This window comes from Zonotrichia leucophrys, chromosome 3 (assembly GCF_028769735.1).
Source record: "Zonotrichia leucophrys gambelii isolate GWCS_2022_RI chromosome 3, RI_Zleu_2.0, whole genome shotgun sequence".
NCBI lineage: Eukaryota > Metazoa > Chordata > Aves > Passeriformes > Passerellidae > Zonotrichia > Zonotrichia leucophrys.
In genome coordinates this window covers 23337707-23356215 of record NC_088172.1, presented here as the reverse complement: position 1 = coordinate 23356215, position 18509 = coordinate 23337707, and the positions used below count along the sequence as shown (strand labels likewise).

General features: G+C 42.7%; 1 protein-coding gene across 4 annotated transcripts; it reads left to right on the top strand.

The window, feature by feature from the left end:
• Positions 1–2253: 2253 nt before the first annotated feature.
• ALKAL2 (ALK and LTK ligand 2) lies at positions 2254–15614 on the top strand. Of its 4 annotated transcripts, none has more exons than XM_064707643.1 (6): positions 2254–2375; positions 3197–3528; positions 5858–5911; positions 6023–6103; positions 8471–8537; positions 15051–15614. In XM_064707643.1, exons 2-5 carry the CDS (start codon positions 3246–3248, stop codon positions 8533–8535), a joined length of 483 nt encoding a protein of 160 aa, XP_064563713.1. In that variant the 5' UTR covers positions 2254–2375; positions 3197–3245; the 3' UTR covers positions 8536–8537; positions 15051–15614. The 4 variants fall into 4 exon arrangements, with proteins under 4 accessions (XP_064563713.1, XP_064563716.1, XP_064563715.1 ...); XM_064707646.1 differs by lacking the exon at positions 15051–15614 and adding an exon at positions 11088–11152; XM_064707645.1 differs by lacking the exon at positions 15051–15614 and adding an exon at positions 10016–10098.
• The last annotated feature ends 2895 nt before the right edge of the window (positions 15615–18509 follow it).

Genomic DNA, 18509 nt, shown 5'->3' with positions numbered 1-18509 from the left:
CTCTTCATCTACCTCATATCTCAGCTAATGCTAATGTACTTTGAGTCTATGTTTATATTAGTAAATTTAAAAGGAGTATTCCTGAGCATTGGAATTCAATTGTTTATGACATTAACTTCTCCTTAGTGTGTCTTAGGGCAGTTCAGGCTATCCCATTCTCAGAGTTATGGTAGAGTTATCTCATAAAATGAATTAATGCAGTTTCTGCTAATGTCCACTGTCTTTTCAAAAGGAAGACAGCCATAATATTCAATAATTTGCTGGTTGTTCCTTGACAGCTGGTCTCCATGCCAGATGTAACAGGCATGTCTGGGTACATCTAAGATAGTAGAAAAAAAAGCAGCAAAAGATTCCTGACTTGAATCGGTGTGTACTCAAAACATGGGCTGCTCCTTCCTTACACGATGGTGACCAACACTGGCATGGAAATTGTAGGTGTGAGGAAGAGGAGTCTCCTTCCATGTGTTTAGCTGAAATTCTCTTTCAGTTCTGCAGTTGTATCTACCTTTTTCCAAAGAGATTACTTTGGGTGAAGGACTAGTTGCAATGTAATCTTGGGAACAGAACACCAGGCTCTATTCTGCCTGCCTCGTTTTCCATCTTCCCTGTCTCCAATTGGTGACCTCAATGTGTCAATATTTGGAATGACTAACATGTAAATACAGCCATACCAAGTTATGTCATGCAAAGGGACATTCTTTCTCACTGTGGAACTGATTGTTCAATTTCTTTTTTCCCCTGAGTCTTAAGGTGACTGGAAACAAACCATGAAGCCAAGAGGAGGAAGCCTGGAAACCTGACAAAGCAGTCTTGCTCAGTCTTGCCTCTGCGTCTCTTTCTTCATCGTGTGGTGTGTATTTTTTTAAATGTTTTTGTACCTTCACTGTGACAGCACAGGCTGAGATTTTTGTACTTAGAGACACGTGTCATTCATGTATTGGTTTTGAAGACAAATCGATTAAAATGATGAGTTACTCGGGGAGCCCGGCAGTACGGAGCTCCGGGAGGTGAATCAGTGCCCGGCGCCACTGCGGGCCGGGCTGCCCTCACGGCTGCGGGGCGCGGGGCGCTCAGCGCCGCCTGGCGGCGGGCGGCGGCAGCGCCGGGCGCGCGCGGGACGGCGGCCGCCGGGGGTCGCTGTTCCCGCTGCGCGCGGCCCCGGGGAGGCGCCCGCGGGGGTCGGGGAGCGCGCCCGGCACGGAGGGAGCTCCGCGTCCGCGGCTGCCGAGGGACAGGTTCATCCATACGGGAGAGTAAACACCCGGAGTTCCGCCGGATCGGGTTTCAGCCTCCCCCTGCCGCGCCCCGAGGGGCTACGCGGGGAGGGCGGCAGCCTGTGTGTGCTCTAGGGAAGGGCGCTCGTTGGAAGGGGCTCGGCGCTCTCCGCAGCCTGCCCCGCGCTTCCAGTGCCCTTCGCTCACGCTGTCACCTCTGCCGAGGGCAGATGCGGGAGCGGACAGGGCACTGCTTTCGTCGTCCTCTCTTCCTCCTCCTCCTCTCCCGGCCCCGCTGGGAGCGCTTCCAGGCAGCGGCGCGCCGGGAGCCCAGGAAGCCGCCTCGCCACCCGGGACCGCCCGTGCCAAGAATTGGCGAAAGAAGCGGCACGCCCGCGCCCTCCCTCTCCCCAGACCCACTCCAGCCGCCTCTCCGCGGACTTCCCGGCCGGCGGGAGCAGAAATAGCCTTCCCCTTCCCCGGCAGCTCGCCCCCGCCCCAACACCTCCTCTTCCCCGCCGCAGCCGGGCCCGGAGTTCCCGGTAAACAGGCGGCTTCCCCGCCCGCCCCCCGCGGGGCTGCGGCCGCGGGCCGGGGACCCGCCTGACGAGAGCTGCGCCAGGGACATCAATATTTCAGTGGCTCCTCAGCGCGGTTCTAATTAAAGGCTCGGGCGATGCGCGCCCCCCCCCCCCCCCCCCCCGTCCCCATCTTCCCGCCGCCCCCTCCCACTCCAAACACACACACTTGGGACCGTCTCCTTACGTCGGAGAGCAGAGAAGGAGTGACTGAGCCCTGCCCGGGAGAACCGAGCAGGGGGAGGGACGGGGGGGACCGGGGCGGGAGGGGAGAGAGGGCGGGAAGGGGGGGCTTGTGCAAGCAGCGACGCTCCCGAGGTTGCCAAGTGGACTTTTATTGTTTTCCACCCACTTTCAAGTCGATACTATCTGCCGTCTCATGTCCATCCTATAGCCTATATAAGCGGCTGCGCTGGGGCTAGCGGCGATGGAGTAGTTTGTGGATACGGCGGGAGCGCAGGGACGGGAGGGGGGCGGGCGGGCCAGCCGCGGAATACTCGGACTCCCTGCCGTTCGCCGGCTGCTGCCGTCCGGGGAGCGGCTCCCGGGGGAAGACACCTCGGCGTCTGGGACAGAGACACAGGTAAAGCGGCCAGCGAGAGCCAGCAGCCTTCTTCCCCTCTTGCTTCCCTCCCCACGCCCCCATCCCTCCCGCCCCGCCGGGCCGAAGCGCTGCGTGCGGCGGTACCGGTGACAGCCGGACCCCGCCAGGGCTGGCAGGGCAGAGCCGCCGCACGGACCGGCCGTGTGTGAGGGGCGTTCAGTTGTCCTAAGGCGAGCGGCTCTGGGCATGATGCTGGCCGCTACTCCTGCAGGGTAGGGGAGCGGGGAAAGGGACAGAAAATGGGAAGACTGGCAGTGCTGTCCCCTGCCCCGGCGGGCTGCCCCCCAGCCGCGCACCTCCCGTCCCGCCGCTCCTGCCCGCAGCCCGGCCGCGGAGGCCCGCAGCGAGAGTGGGGACAGCTGTCGCGGGTGTCCGGCGGAAACTTCGGGGAAAGTTGTCGCCCCTCGCCTGTGCTCCTCCGCTCCGCGGCGGGGCGGGGAGAGGCGGGGCGGAACGCCCGTCCCGCCGGGGATCGGCTCCGCCGGGGCACCCCCAGCCTGGCCCCGCTCCGGGGCTGCGCCCCCGCCCGCCCGCGGGGCCCGGCGCCGGCTGCGGGGAGGCCGAGCCGCGCTGCCCGCGGCGCTGGGGGCTCTGCCCGCGGGCCGGGCGCTGAGGGGCGCCGGGGCAGCGGCCGCGCCCCGCGGACCCCCCGCCCCGCCAGCCCCCACAGCCCCGAGCGGTCTGTGCCTCGCCTTGTGTAACCTGCCAAGAGCGGCCGCCGCTCTTTCCTCCGCTAGTGTTTCCGATTTCACCCCCACGAGTCTCCCCACTGTCGACCCACCCCCAATTTTCTCTTGCAGTGAAACAGGAGACCTCGCATAGCTGCGGATCCTTCCTCTTCATCCCCTCATGCACTCTTCAGGTCGGACTGCAATGAGTGGACTGAGGTCTTCTGGGCTGCTGGGGCTTGTACTCTTAATGCTCTCAGCAGGATACTGCAAAGAAAAAACAGACTCCACAGATTTGAAGGACAAGCAAAGTCTCTTAAATCTCATCATGGAAATCATTCAGGAACTGAAAAGGTACCACCTGGAGAAGGACAGTGGGGTGCAGTACTTCTCCAAGCATGACTATAACTTGGATCGAAGGGAAGTGGCTGACTATGGAGGCTACCAGGATGAGCAGAGAGTTGGTAAGTCACAGTCCATTTTTTTTCCCTAAGGTGCATCGGTGAATGAGATAGTGCATCAGGTTACTAATTTTGTATTAAGTATTCACCACTTGAAATACGTGCAGATTCCATTTGGTATCAGAAACAGACACAGATGGCAAATTTGGAATAGAAAACCTCCATTCACCTCAGAGCCTTTTACTCTCTGGATAATGAACTCAACTGAAAGTCCAACTTCCTGTGGCTTTGAACAAAACCTAATAATATGGGAAAAGACTTAAATGGGGTGAGATCAAAGAAACAAGGGATGAAAACGCTTTTTTCCTGGAAGGTTACCACTTATTATCATGTGCTTGGTTTAAGTGTTTCTTGGAAATGACCCTGGCAAGAATTCTCCTGCAGGACTGTAGTATGTCCTTAAAGACCTTACACATACAAGTCTTCCCTGCAGCTCAGCTTCGCTGAACTGAGTTGTTCACCCTGCTTGTTAGTTCCTTTTGTACTCCAGAGGTAGTACCTTAGAAATACCAGGGAGCTGAGACAGTGCTCCTCTGTCACTGCAGGCTGTGACCAGTTTGGGACGCTCCTGCAGCCATCCTTCTGCTCGTTTGATTGGCTCCTCTCTAACCTGCTTAGTTTGGTGATGTACTTCTGTGCACTCAGTTGAAACTTGATTTAGTTCCTCCTGCTGCCATGTCTAATTTAGTGTTCCCTGTCACTCCCAAGCCTCTGCAGTGTTACTGCTGCTCATCTGACCCCTCCAACTAAAAGTGACTTTCTGAATATTTTCCAGCAAATATCTACTCAAGTTTTCCCAAACTGGCTTTCATTTTGATAGTATGCTGTTTATTTTGTCTTTATTGATCTTTTAAAGCTTCATTGTACCTTTTTGCCATTCTCATTCATACTCAAATATACTCATAATTTGCATTTATTGGTGGTTGTCATGAAGATGTTGCTTGTCTATTGGGATGATTAATGAATGCACAGAGGAAGAGAGTTCTGTTCTCCATAAGGTCAACACAGGAGAGAACATTTTGTTTTACAAATGTTGAAGAGTCAAAGAGGCCAGATTAAGCAGGGAACTGTGATGTGCACAACTCTAAATCTCATCTTGGAACATGGGCATAGTTTTGGTCACCCTGTTGGTGCAAAACATCTGGCTTGTGTAGAACACTTATCTGCAAAATTAATAATTCTGCTTCAGAGTGGATTAGTTGGTAGTGTTGTTACTGATTTCGAAGCAGGATTTTTCATTCTGTTATTGTGATGGAGTTTTTCCCAGCAACTCTGAAAAAGAACTACTAGTTAGAGTCTTTCATTTCAGTTTTGGCATCACTTTCCTAGTGAGCTTGTCCCATGGGAAGTTTCTGAGTGAAGCATGTGTGTTTTTAATGCTCTTCATGACATAATTAGGTCAAATAGGATAAGGTCAATTTTACTTACACCGACTAAAGTTAGAAGTAAACGAAGAATGACTTTCGAGAAGTGTCTAAATTCACAAGTGAATCAGATCTGGATGGAAATGCTCTCTGCTTTATATCTGATAAGAGGTGCCAGGGGAATGAAAAAGGCTGCTCAGGCATTCATGGTCAAGTAAATAAAGCACCATATAGTGTATCATACACAATCAGCACTAAGCCATCAGCACAGAGTTTGTAACAGAAAGCAATCAAAGATAGCTGTAAATCAGGAAGTCACAAGCAGGGGTTAGGGCTAAAATGGATTTCAGTAAACTAGTTTCATTTTGCCATCTGCTGAACACAAAACACAAGGCGGTAAACCACAAACATAGGGAGCCAGAAGAGAGCAATTTGCTTGGAATAATTTCCTGTGAATTTTATTTACTGCTGGGGGAGGGAGGGAAGATTCCTGTAAGTAGATCAATCCAGTTTCATGATTACAGTAGAGCAGTGCTTCTACAGACATACCTGGGACAGAATATGGTTACATTTGTATTAGAGAATTAGAAGACACAACTCCAGACTGGAATATATCGTTGAGTCTTCAACACTCGTGTAATATGAAAGAATTTAAAACTTCATAATGTAGTTCATAGAGAACTAAAATCTGACTCTTAGTTAATAACCATCGTCATTAATGATTTCTCACCTAACAGACATTGTTTCATCAGTACTGTGTTTCACAAAGCATTTTACAACGTCTCCCTATGTGAAGTGACTGCTTGCAATTTGGTCTACTGTATGCGAAGGACTTCTGCCCTCCATGCACCTGTCAAGACATACTGCTGGTGTTGCTGGACAGAGTATTCCCTGTCTTCATACTATGCTTGGCAAGCATAGGTCCAGTGCAGCAGCAGAGTAACACTATTCTTTTTTCTGTCCCACAGAAATAGTTCCCAGAGATCTGAGGATGAAAGACAAGTTCTTGAAGCATTTAACAGGTATGTTTTAACTTTGCATTGGTATCCCTATTTCACATAGATACTATAAGCTACACTGCTCTACTTGTGAGCTGTGCTGATTCATAACTTATTTTTTTCTTTATCTTTCAGGTCCACTCTACTTCAGTCCAAAATGTAGCAAACACTTTCATCGGCTTTATCACAATACGAGGGATTGTACCATCCCAGCATGTAAGTAACAAAATCAGGCACTTCCCTAAAATGAGAGGAAACTAAAATTTATCAGTTCTATCAAGTGTCAGTAGTGATACAATGTCAGAATGCATTCCCTGCAAAGAAAAATTTGGACTGCTCTTAAATGTACTGAGTATTCTCTACAGCATTGCTAGAACAGCATCAGCATTACAGAGAGGAAAATGGAAATAAAACTTTCTCATTGCAAATACACTGTGTAGAATGGCTGTGAACACTGCATCATTAGGTACTGATATATTTTCCTCATGGGTTTCAAACAATTTGTTTTTCCTCTCACAAATATCTCATATTTAATTTTTCGTGCTGTAAATTCAAGACAGGATCACAAATCCAGGTGGGGTTATTTTAGTTTTCATTGATTATATATGTAGGACATATTTTATAGACATTTTCTATTTTGATATTCAGCTACCATTCTCCCAGTCATGTTGACAATGAATCTTTGTAACACTTACCTTCAGTGAATTATAAAAGTATAACTTGTTAGCTTAGGAAAAAAAAATAGTGCTGATGGACACAAGTAAGCAAAAGCTGCTTATGATGCCTCATCACTGTTGGCAGCACAGAGAATTAAATAAAAATCAAACACTGACATTTATCAGTCAGTAGATGTGACTCCAGATTCATACAGAGGTGGACCTGTTGAGTAAGCAGATGCTATTTTAGTACAGCCTTTTCAGAATGGAAGCACACTTTATTTTACTTGTCTGAGGTCAACCAGTTGGGTCAGTAGCAGAGCTGGGAATAGAAACAAGAGTTACAGATTCCAAGTTTCTAGTATTAATAAATATTTCAGCCCAGTGCATTTTAAAGGCATATTTAGTAAGAATTGTGCACATTTTCTCTATTTGTAAGGCTTCAGATCAGGAATTCCTTGTAAACACAAGGATTTCTAGATGGCAGGTAACCAGATCACCCTCTGTTTACATGGGTGGAGCTGTGAGTTGTTCACAACTTCTCTGTTCTGAACAAGCAGTGGTCATTACCTTTTTCATAAGGATTTCAATACAAACGTCATTTGGCTCAGCACTAATGAGTGCTCCAAGCTGTGAAGCTAAAAACTAGTTGGCCTTAAAGGCTCTAAATTAGCCTTTTCCTCCTGACAGGTGACATACCCACCAACATAATGTCTGGATAATGGAGGATCATTTGTATGAGTGGAAATTATACCATAGCTATGCTGTGAGTTGGGATTGTTAACATTTCATCTCCAGATGAAACATTAGATGTAGTTACCCATTAATGAAATAAAGCCTAAAAGAAGTGAACATCACCTACTGGGCTGGGCTGACTAGCATATTTTTAAAGTAACTTTCTTCTAGGAAAATGAGACAAACAGCCTGCCTTAATTCTTCATGCACAGAACAATGTAACTTTTTGATAATATCCTGACTTCAAATCATACTGTTCCTTGTGTATAGAGATCTGAAGGCCAAACAGCAGAAAAGCGAAAAGCGTCTCTGATGCTGCAGTGTGGTGGTAGCTAGTACAAAAGCATTGTGTTGGCATACTTTCTAGTACTTTGTACAGTGTAGTAGCTATGGTACCTGAAAAATAATTTACTTTTCTGTCTGTCCATAACCAACTTTCAAAATATTTTCTTTCAGTTTTTTATGGAAATGGAAAAAAAAAACCTTTTGAGTAATTTCTTTAGTTTTGCATTGGTTCTGTGTCTTACTATGAATGCATCAAAAAGTTGAAGATACTAAAACATGAATGAATAACAATAGGACTTCAGTGGAAAAAACATTTTTACTAGTTTTAAGATGAAACTTCATGCTCCTCTGAATGTCCATCATATGGTCATGTCCTTGGGCTGGACTTAAGATTTGTATGAATAGAAGATGTTATTTGTCTAATTTAAGTGTTCCCAGGAAGAAAATCTGTTGGAGAGTGGCATTACTTAATATTAAGTTGACAGACTTGCTCATTGAAGGCTGGATTTAAAGGTGGATGAGCACTATTTATTCTTTCTCTAATATGGAAATACTAGAGTCACATGTTTAGATCCTGCACGGAAGCACAGGCACAGATGTATAAATTTTAATACATACATACATACACTTGGAGAGCCTCCAAGCACTTTCATGCTGTTTGTTTACAGATAGAACATGTGCAGAAGTCAGTTGCATAGTTAGACGTGCCATTAGACATGGCTTTTAGTTATTACCCAATTTTTATACATTCCTCTTCTAAGTCAAAAGAGTTGATTTTTATTCTGTTGCAAACGAAGGTATTCATTGAACTTTGCAATGACACTAATTTGCACACTGAAAGCGATTTTGATTTTTAAAGGCAAATTCGATTACTTTGGTAATCTAGTAATACTTTTTTTTCATACAGACTATAAAAGATGTGCCAGGCTTCTTACTCGACTGGCAGTAAGCCCTATGTGCATGGAAGGATAAAGGTAAGCTTTTTCTTAGCAGAAATGACATTCCACTGCATAGCAAAGCAGCAGATGTTGTGTTTCATACATGAAAATTCATGGGAGTATAATAACAACTCTCCTTTAGATAAGGTATTCCCCTCCCAGAGGACTTGAAGTAACTGGCTTAATCTGGCAAATTTTGGCATTAAGGAAAGGGTACCCCCTACTGGAAGTCATTACATAAATGTCCATGTGCATCATGTGTGAATTATTTATAGCAGCATACAGTTAGCAGATAGTGAATTTGTTGTTACAGAACAAAACACAGCAGCTGTGGCTTATTTTTCAAGAGTTTACTCAGTACACAACTGCCTGTATCGGCAGCAGCAGCCACCCTTTTATGTGTGCAGCTGTAGATCTGTGCTGTACTCAGTAGTATGAGTTAATGTATACATAGCTGTACACATCAAAGCTTCATGAATGCAGATAGGTCACAGGTGCTTTCACAGTAATTCGGTTAAAATGTACTGCTAGTAGCATTGATAAACTATCTTCAAGCTATTTGGACTTTTTGGGATTTCCTTGTGTACACCTCTCATGTCTAGAGGTTAATTCCCTCCTTCTTTGCCTAGATGGGCCTGTATTTCCCAAAAATACTTGGAAAATTTCATCATGCACCAAAATAAAAACAAAAGCCAATCAACCAAACTAAAGATTACTCCCAAACTATGTGTAGAGAACTGTAACATAAGAATACAGAAGGACTAATTTACATTTCGTTTTCAACTGTTACCTGAGATCAAATGTGATCTTGGACAAAGGGATAAATAATAGCCATGTGGATTTGTCAGTAACAAATGCTGTCAAACCAAGATGCTTTAACTCTGTGACAAAATACACATCTTGTGGAAGGAATCTGTGAGAAAAGTAATAAATATTCAGCATTTTATTTTCTTTTATTTTAAGCATTGACACTGTTTTGCACTTCACTCTCACAATCAAGCTGGGGAAATATGATCAAGATAAATGTAAAAATGAGTGGAAAAAAATACTTGAGTTGTTAGTGCTTCACTGTCAAAACTGGAAAAATGTACTGACTAATGTCACACAGCTTCATTATGAACATTTGGTACTGTTCAGTATTTTCATTAATAACTTGGGTAGTAGAATACTGTATTAATGTATTTCAGTAATATAGGACAAGCAACCATGATACAGTACAACCTTGAAATTAAAAATAATCTTGGAAAATAAGCCAAATAGTGTAAAATCAGGATGACAGATAAAGAGCAGAATTATGAAGTCCTGTAGGATTATTCAACCACAGAAATACATGGAATTTGGTGAATAGTTAGACAGTTCTGTTGAAGACAGAGGTTGTTGTGGACTTCAAACTAAGCAAGACAGCAGTGTTACACTTGAAGAAAGTCAAACTATACTGGAATGTATAAGTAGAATCATAGTTTATGAAACTCCTGACACAATTACTGTTACTGGAATACTATGTTTAATTAAAGGCACTACACTTGAAGACACACAGGTTCTTCTTGTATGAGTCCAAAGAAGAGCAACATGGATGACCAAAGGATTAGAAAACTCAGTATACAAGAACAGTTACAGGAATTAGGATTATTTAATCTCAAGAAAACATGACTGCAGGGAAACCTGATGGAGCTATTCAATCTCATGAAAGGTTTCTACAAGTCATTCTCACTATCCAGCCTGGATAAATGAGACTTAATTTGTTTAACTTTGCAAATAGGTGAATAATATTATTACCAATACTAATAAGCAGATACATCAGAGTGTGAAATTCTTTTTTCCCTTTCTTTAGAAAATTTTATTTTTATCTTAACAACCTGCCATGTAAACATGAAATTGTAATATGAAGGAATAGCAACTCAAGTAGTTCACATCTGAAGCTGGGAGTCTATTTAAAATATCCTTTTCTCAAACAACCTTTGCACAACATATTTCAGTGTCAGCAACTGTCCGCTTCTTTTATTCACACAGACACAAATCAGTGGTGATAGACTCCTTAAGCAGCCTCACTTAGCAGAAAGGAAGACTATCCTCTACCACATACATCTGGAGATGCACAGGTGTCCGTAGGATTAAGCCTCTTTTCTCCTCAAGGCTTCTCCACTGCATCAGTTAAATTTGTGTAAAACAAATTACGTTTCCTGTTTTATTCAATATCTGATTTTAATTTCATTGCAGGTTTATAAGTGTGCTGAGCTACAGTTGGACTATTACTTTGGCAAACTAGTAGTTTTGTGGGATTTTTCAGATCTCTGGACATCTATCTATGTTTAGAGATCAATTTGAAGAGAAGGAAAAATACAAATTTATTTTTATTTGTAGTGCATTTTGGACTAGCACAGCTTTAAAGCACACAAGACATTGAAACTCAGAGCTCAGATCGAACAAGAAAATAACATGTGAAAACAGGAGTTAGGCATGTTACTGTCACAGCACATTCCTATGTGGCACATGTGTGTTTATGATGTGACATGTCTTGTGGAGCCTTAACTTGTACTCATGTGTCCTATACATATGTAACTGAGCTCCATCTTCTCTTTTTTTTAGAGTTTATGTTCCCCTTCTGCCTGTCCTACAGACATGAGCAATGCAGGGACCCAGTAACAGCCCTTCAACTTGTTGAGATTGCATGAGTGAAGCCAGTGCAGCAGATTTGTATTACCACATCTCCCAGTTGTCCTTTTTTTTTTTCTAGTCAGCCTCCCAGGCTGTATTCCCTGGCTGCCACCAGCACCATCACTAATGAATTTTATTCTGTAACCCCTTCTCATGGTCAACACAGCTACACTAGAGTCCTGTCCTTGATGCTTCTTCTTTTTTGTTCTGTTCTTCAGCCTCTTTCTTGTGCCAGCTTCCTAATAGTTCCCATGTCCCATGCTTGCTTTGTTCCACTCCATGCAGATACATCCCACAACTGTTAGGTTGTCCATATCTGCAGTAGGTTAGAGATGCCAGGAACACAATTCCCAAAGTCTTCACCTAAATAAAGTTCACAGTTCAGATCATGAGCAGTTCTGGTGACAGTCAGTGATGAATCTGAAAACTCCTTTGACAGCATTTGTCAAAGCCACTTGGCCACAGTCATACAGATTTTATTACTTCTGTTTGAAAACATCAGGTGCTACTGTTGGTGCTCCATCCCTTTTCCATTACCTGTCCTATACATGTTTGCTAGAGACCAACACTGATCTCCTAACTTACTTTGAAAACTTCTTGCACTGTGAGGAGGAGTTCAGGGCCTATGGACTGCATTATCACATCTTATTACATGCTTCTGTTTTGAATATTTCTTCGAATTTCTGTATTGACAAATATTAATGTGGTTTTAAGAACTTATAAAGCATCTACAGTTATTTCAAATAAACAAAGTAAAGCTAATGACACACTTTTACACTAATAAATACAAGACTGGTGCAAGTAGTTGGAGTTTCAGGCTATGCAGAGAAAATGAGGTTTATACATTATAAAAAGTGCGTTAAAGAAATCTACCAGTTGCTTGTTCCTTTAAGATGAATATGCAAATAATTAAAATTTGAACATACAGGTCAAATACCTGTTGCAAAATTCGTAACAAGCTTAAAACTGGAATTTCCTTTGGAACTCCAAAAAATCTCTTAAACTCCTCAAGATGTATTGACCATACTAGTAATACATGAAACAAATGCTGAAAATACAAGATAAAGTTGGAAACTTAAAATACTCCACTAAATATTCCATTCCTATACACCATATTATATATCCATTTTTTCAAATTATTCTTAAACCAAGATATTTGGGCACTTGAATTTTGCTTCAAATATGTTGTAACAACAGAAACAACAGCCCGTAATTGCATTCTCCTTTAGGCTGCTGCTTTCTCAGTGTAACATTGAGTACATTGAAATGTCAGACACTTGAATTCCATAAAAGTGAAGGTGAAATTAAGATGAGAGGATTGTGTATTATTCAGTGAAAGCCTGTTTTTTTCTAGAAAGTATAGCTTGGTCTGTTTTATACAGCTGCTCAGGGCATGTCCAATCACCTCTTCATGATGCCAGGAATTGGTTCCCAAGTTAACTAATTTAAGACTTTTCTCAGAACTACTGCTTTGAGTTAAAAAGGCAGCCAGTGTGCATGGTTACTAGTGTGGCATCATCCAGGTTTATTAAAAGGTAACTCACAGTTTTCCTTGCTGTGAGATGTCGGTGGCTAGCACCAGATGGAACATTCAGAGCTTCATAATCTTCAGTGCATGGATCTCTGTGATCACATTACAGCAGAATTCCACCTGGGTGTGCACACTTGGGAAAACAATTTTTTTATATATAAGTATGAGGAGGTTCTGCTACAAATTCCTACTGGCACAGTATTTTAAAGTTTATATTGATATTTAAACCACTAAATTCTTCTCATATAGATTAGCTTTTTCTTACAGAGTTTATCATCATGCACAGGTAATAACCAGAATCAAATCTGGAAAGCTGCAATATGCCTTTATAATAGCTTTCATGTGTGCTTTTAAAAATTAGCACAATTGACTGGGGAGTTGTATAGTTACCTATGTTCTCAACAGAGGCAGTAGTCAGATTGCACTCAGGATCTCCACTAAGACCATCCATCATCCTTCAGCTAAGTTCCAACCTAATATCCCTAGACTGATGCATATAACAGACTATATGAAATTTAAAAAAAAGTAGAACAGATTTATCAATGCTAAAAACCTGGGGTTTCGGAAAACACCAGGGTTTAAGAAAACTGTGATTAGCTGATACAAAACTGTCAAGTTCCCCTACAAAAGCAAGTGGAGATGAGATGACAAATGAGCATCCTAACCACTGTTTTTCACCCCCAGTGAGCTGCATATTCCCATTAGTAATGAAAAAAGTTTTTATTACATTTATTACAGTGTTTAACTTGTAGATTGTACTACACACTGATCAAACCAAAAGCATGTTAATTTCTTCTAAACATCACTTTTTAACATCATAGCTTAAATAGGGTACAGTAGGAGCATACATACAGAAAATAAGCTAGATGTAAATGAAATACAATGAAAATTTACATCAGTTTCCCCCTCTAAGGAAGGATATTAAAAAAAAAAGAAGTAATTGTCCTATCTGCAAAGCCAGAAAAAAACCCTAGATTACATTAAGATTTTCTGTAACATTATTACATTTCCTAAATAGCTTTCAAAAATTGCAAAACCAAATGTTTAAATACTACTAACAAGTATTTCTGTATGCACCAATAGCTTGATCTTCAATGGATTATGTCAAGTCCAACTGACTTCGCATACAAATGATTCCATTACAAATTATACTTAAGCAGTAGAAAATGTAGAGAAGCTCAGAGTATCAGAGAATTCACACTGATCATGGGGAGGACAGTTACCTCTGTTCAGACAGACAATATGAAAGTTTTAACTGTGAAAAATATCATCAGCAGAATTCTAGTATCAGATTATCACTGGTTTTTACCTCCGCCATGGATTTTTGATGGCTGTAAAACACCAAAGCGTCATCTGGGTCTGTTTGCATGTAAGAGTCTTTCAGCTGTGTAATTCCTGCTGACTGAAAAAACACTGTACATTTTTTATTTCTAAATAAGAACAACAACAGACATAGAAACATTTGAAACTGGGTGGACAGACTTGCAACATTCAGTGCTCACCTGTCTAGAAGAGGATAGACTTCTAGATATGTGTATGTGCAGTTACACTACATTTTCTTACAAGCTTTAAAGGTGTGGGGGCGTAAGGTTGTGAAAATCTTCACTGCTCAGCTTCTGAATCAACATTTCTAGAATGCAGACAAAATACATACATAAGCAGTGTGGAAACCTGTAATTTTGTATTGGTGACTGTGATATCAGTGTCATAGGCATGACAGTGATCTCATTCCAAGACACTCTTCTAGAAGACTTCAGGCAGCAAATTGAACCACTGCAGCTCCTGCTTAGTTTGTGGTGGCTCAGTGTTGGCATGTTCCAGGGGGTATAGTCATACAAGCAACTCTTAAAAAGTTACTTCTATTTGTTTCTTGTTTATGTGAGTCCAAGTTTCTTCACAAAAGGGCCCAATGAAATATCAAATCCTTTAGACCCTTCAAACTGGGCACACCATGAACAGCTCCTGACACCAAAGCATTTAGAAAGCATTTTGCAACCTGTTAATGCTATTCCTGAGGTTTATTCACTTCTTGACTTCACAGATGCAGTCATTGGAACAGATTAACTATGAGTACATTTTTAATAGGCAGAAGGGAATTTCCCCAGTGTCTATCAAAAATGAACCATCAGAGAAAATGATGCTTTCCAGAATTTCAGCCTTGATTAACAAAGCATTAATGTTACAGTTCAGTCAGGCTGGTATGAACTGAGGTAAATCTAAAATTCACTACCGAACTTTCCAAAGTTATTACTGAATTCTCCAGTTTTATTTGCTACTTTCACAATGATAAGCACATTGTCAAGCACATGTATGTGAGTATAAAAATAATGAAAGTCAATTTCTTCTTTCTTTTAATCCACCAGATCTTACTACCACGACAAGGAACACCAAGAACCAAGAGAAGTGCCTTGGAAACCAACAGGGAAACAGAACTTACTACCTTTTAGCGAATTCCATTGTGAACAAGAGATTTATTTTTGCAGATTGACAGACTACTTCCCATAATTCTTTTAACATGCATTTTGTATGTCATCGACAGTTTGCAGATTGACATTCTTTACAGTAGCGTAACTGCCAGTAGTACTTAATGCTCCATACTTAAAAACACACTACAATTGATGTGTAATGCTGCCAAAAATTATGTAAACACAAATATTTCACCAAGAAAATTCATGTTCTGTTGCTTAATTCTACAGTTTTAAGGAATGTTTGTTTGTATATCTAGAACTACTAAAGATCTGCTCCACAGTAGTTGTGGTCACTCGATATCCTTCATGCTTATGCAATTTTTAAAAAGTTTGGTTAAAACAGACTTGCATTGGGGTCACATTGTACCCTGGAGTACAAACTGCATGACAAACAGGAATGTTATTCCAAGTAGACATACTTTTTGGGACAGTGGAGCATGGATTTTGTACACAAACACAAGCTGCCATTAATTTACTTTATATAATGTATAAAACATTCCAGCGAACGTGCAATATGTAAATACTGTAAATAACAAGCATAAGTAATAAAGTGTTTGGTATTAAGTTGTTCTCAGTTTGCTCTCTGGTCACTGAATCCAGGTAAACAAACTACCTTCTGGCAGCTACTATCATTTATCCACACTTCCATCTCTTTCCACAGAGTTCCAGTTGTGTAAGAAGGAAAGGTGTACTCACTTCAGAGTTCAGTAACCTGGACACCTTGGATTTATGAGGATGGATCAATCTGTGTGTTTCAAACCCACAGAATGCCCAGACTACCAAGGCTGCTGCAATTCTCTACAGCATTATAAAATGGAATATTTTTTAAGATTAACAGATGCTCTGAGGTTTTTGTTTGGGTTTTGGCTTTGGTTTGGGGAGGGGCTCTCTGTTTGCTTTTTAATAATGTGCAGTCTGTTCATGATACTGCAAGAGAATCTAATCAGAAGATATCCAGGAAATCCTTTTAGTCTTGTAGAATTTTTAAGGAGTAAGTGTTACACCAAAAACTTTGGCATACATTTCCCTTTCTTCCTTAAATCAGGTATTAAATCCAGTTGTCATAGTAAAATGACTCAAACAGGAAGAAAAATTTTATGTGCAACCTATAAATCCATGTATTGGATTTGCATGTCCAGGTTTTGGTAGTGGAGGGGCTACAGGGGTGGCTTCTGGGAGCAGCTGCCAGAAGCTTCTCCATGTCCAGCAGAACCAATGCCAGACAGCTCCAGGATGGATGTGCTGGGCCAATCAGAAATGGTGACACCTATGGCCTAACACAGCTGAGAAGGGAAAAGTTACTGCACAGTTGTAACTGCAGCCAGAGAAGAGCAGGGTGAGAACATGAGAGGAGCAGCCCTGCAGACACCAAGCAGGGTCAGTGCAGGAGGAGGGGCAGGAGGTGCTCCAGGCTCCAGAGCTGAGATTCCCCTGCAGCCCCTGGTGCAGCCCATGGTGAGGCAGCTGTGCCCCTGCAGCCCATGGGTATCCACAGGGATGCAGAGATCCACCCGCAGCCCATGGAGGAGACCCACACTGGAGCAGGGGGTGCCTGAGAGGAGGCTGTGACCCTGTGGGAGGCCCGTGCTGGAGCAGGGTCCTGGCAGGGACCTGCAGGGCTGTGGAGAGAGGAGCCCACCCTGGAGCAGGTTTGCTGGTGGCACTTGTGGCCCTGTGGGGGACTCAGGCTGGAGCAGCCTGTGCCTGAGGGACTGCTCTCTGTGCAAGTGATCCACGCTGCAGCAGTTTGGGGGGATTGGTGCCTGTGGGATGGACTCACACTGGAGAAGTTCATAGAGAACTATTTCCAGTGGGGAGAACCCCATGTCAGAGTAGGGGAAGGACTCCTCTCCCTGAGCAGCAGCAACAACCTGGGATTGACTGACCACAACCCCCATTCCCATCTCCCTGCACAGCTGGGGAAGGAGGAAGAGCTGGAAGGAGGAGTGGAGGACAGGTATTTTTAAGGTCTTATTTTACTTCTCATCACCCTGCTCTGAATTTGTTAGTAATAATTTCAGTTAAAATCCCCAGCATGAGTCTGTGTTGCCCATGACACTATTTGGTAAGTGACCTCTCCCAGTTCTTATTTCAACCCATGAACCTTTCATCTTATTTTCTGTCCCCTGTCCAGTTGGAGAGGGGAGCAAGGGAGAGGCTCTGGTGGGTGCCTGGCATCCAGCCAGAGCCAACCTACTACAAACAAACCACTTTTATCTTAATCCTGGCATTTACAGTTTCCATTCTATCCTCAGTTTGAACCACAAAATATAAAACCAAAACCAAACATGACCCTCCCCACCCTGAGAACAATAGGAGCTGAGATTCTAGAAACTGCTTTCAATGATGACTACATGGTAAGTTCCATGTCTCAGTGGATGCAATACATGCCTGCAGAAAACATGGCTGTTAAAGAAATCAACTTCTATGGGATTCACTAAAGCTGCTCATCTGCAGTAAACGTGGGTGGAACTCTGAGCTTTGCTGTGGGTTCCACTGACAAGATCACAGACTAATACTTAACATGGGAGTTTAAAATATTGAAGCTTTCTTTTTCTAGTAGGATACCCAAAATCTGGCTAAACAAAAACCTACAAGAAAATCTCCTTGTAAAAGGGAAATAGCAACTTATTAATTATTTCATCAGTTCATATAAATAAATTAACCCCCTAGAAGTTCACTCTAGATTTAGCAGAAATCATCATGCTCTGACAGAAAACACACCTATACTAGACTACAGCAGATGTTTTTTTAGTCTTAACTTTACCACTTATAACAAGCTGTGGGGGCAGGGAGGGAGAAACAGGAGTCAGTTCTGTATTTTTTCATTCAAAATTACATTTTTCATGAGTGGTATTTTGGATGTGTGAGCGCTTAGTCATCTGCATGATACATGATTTGTGTCTTAATCCTGTTTTCACTGTTTCTTCTTGAACCCAAATAATGGTTCTGTGCAACTGTCCTTCCTGAAGGGAATCCCTGTTCTGTATTCTGGGCTTTTACAAATTTACATAAAATACCATTGTGCACGTTCCCCTCTTCCATTAAAAAAACCCTACCAATTATAAGATAAATCAACCAGCTTTTTATTCCTTGTAGAGGTGGTGAATTATTAAGTCACTAGATTGCTTGCTAAAAGTCTGTCTCAAGGCTGAAACTTTTAAAATGTGAACTGAATTTAACACGAGTTTCGACTAAGTATCACTTTTCAGGAAGATTCCTAAGCCCAGTGAAGGTAAACAACCATATCCTCTTATTTCCTTTGTTATCCCAGCAGCTCAAAGATAAAGATTTAAGACCTTTCAATCTTAGCCTTAATATGCAGGAAACTATGGGCTGAATTCCTGTGTAGCC

Bases quoted from the DNA above. Each gene is read 5' to 3' on its own strand.
- ALKAL2 (XM_064707643.1), top strand. From the start codon at position 3,246: ATGCACTCTTCAGGTCGGACTGCAATGAGTGGACTGAGGTCTTCTGGG. The intron at 5,912-6,022 runs GTATGTTTTAAC...TTTATCTTTCAG, and splicing joins GTTCTTGAAGCATTTAACAG to GTCCACTCTACTTCAGTCCA. The intron at 6,104-8,470 runs GTAAGTAACAAA...TTTTTCATACAG, and splicing joins GGATTGTACCATCCCAGCAT to ACTATAAAAGATGTGCCAGG.